The 356-nt window shown below is 43.8% G+C and overlaps 1 protein-coding gene across 2 annotated transcripts in view; it reads right to left on the bottom strand.

The window, feature by feature from the left end:
- Window positions 1-356, bottom strand: part of LOC106681684 (arylsulfatase B) — a 27,822-nt gene that overhangs the window by 13,989 nt on the left and 13,477 nt on the right. For both annotated transcript variants that reach the window (XM_014422131.2, XM_014422132.2), the window contains exon 2: window positions 155-311. In XM_014422131.2, the coding sequence (XP_014277617.1) occupies window positions 155-311 (157 nt within the window). The remainder of the gene's footprint in view (window positions 1-154; window positions 312-356) is intronic.

Raw genomic sequence — 356 nt, 5'->3', positions numbered from 1 at the left:
ACGGCAGGCGGAGAAGGCTTGTATGTAAAGAACCGTTTCTTAATACGTTCTTAACGGACACCTGCATTAAAAATGTAATTAATGTAATTTAGAACATTTTTTATTAAATATAATCAGGTATTAAAATGATGGTAAATACGAGAGTAATTCTAACCAGTCCTGATAGGATAGCGGCCTGTCATGAGAGCTGTGCGGGACGGTGTGCAAGACGGTAGGGTGTAGTGGCGGCTGATGATCACGCTCTGTGCAGCCAGTGCATCCAAGTTGGGGGTTTTCACATCTCCTCCGTTGAAGCCTGTGTCGTGCCATCCCTATAGCCACCATAAAACGACATCAGTTACAATACAGTGCCAGTT

Source organism: Halyomorpha halys, unplaced genomic scaffold, assembly GCF_000696795.3.
Source record: "Halyomorpha halys isolate HHAL.00 unplaced genomic scaffold, Hhal_1.1 Scaffold359.1, whole genome shotgun sequence".
NCBI classification, from domain to species: domain Eukaryota; kingdom Metazoa; phylum Arthropoda; class Insecta; order Hemiptera; family Pentatomidae; genus Halyomorpha; species Halyomorpha halys.
This window is presented reverse-complemented; position numbering and strand designations above follow the sequence as displayed.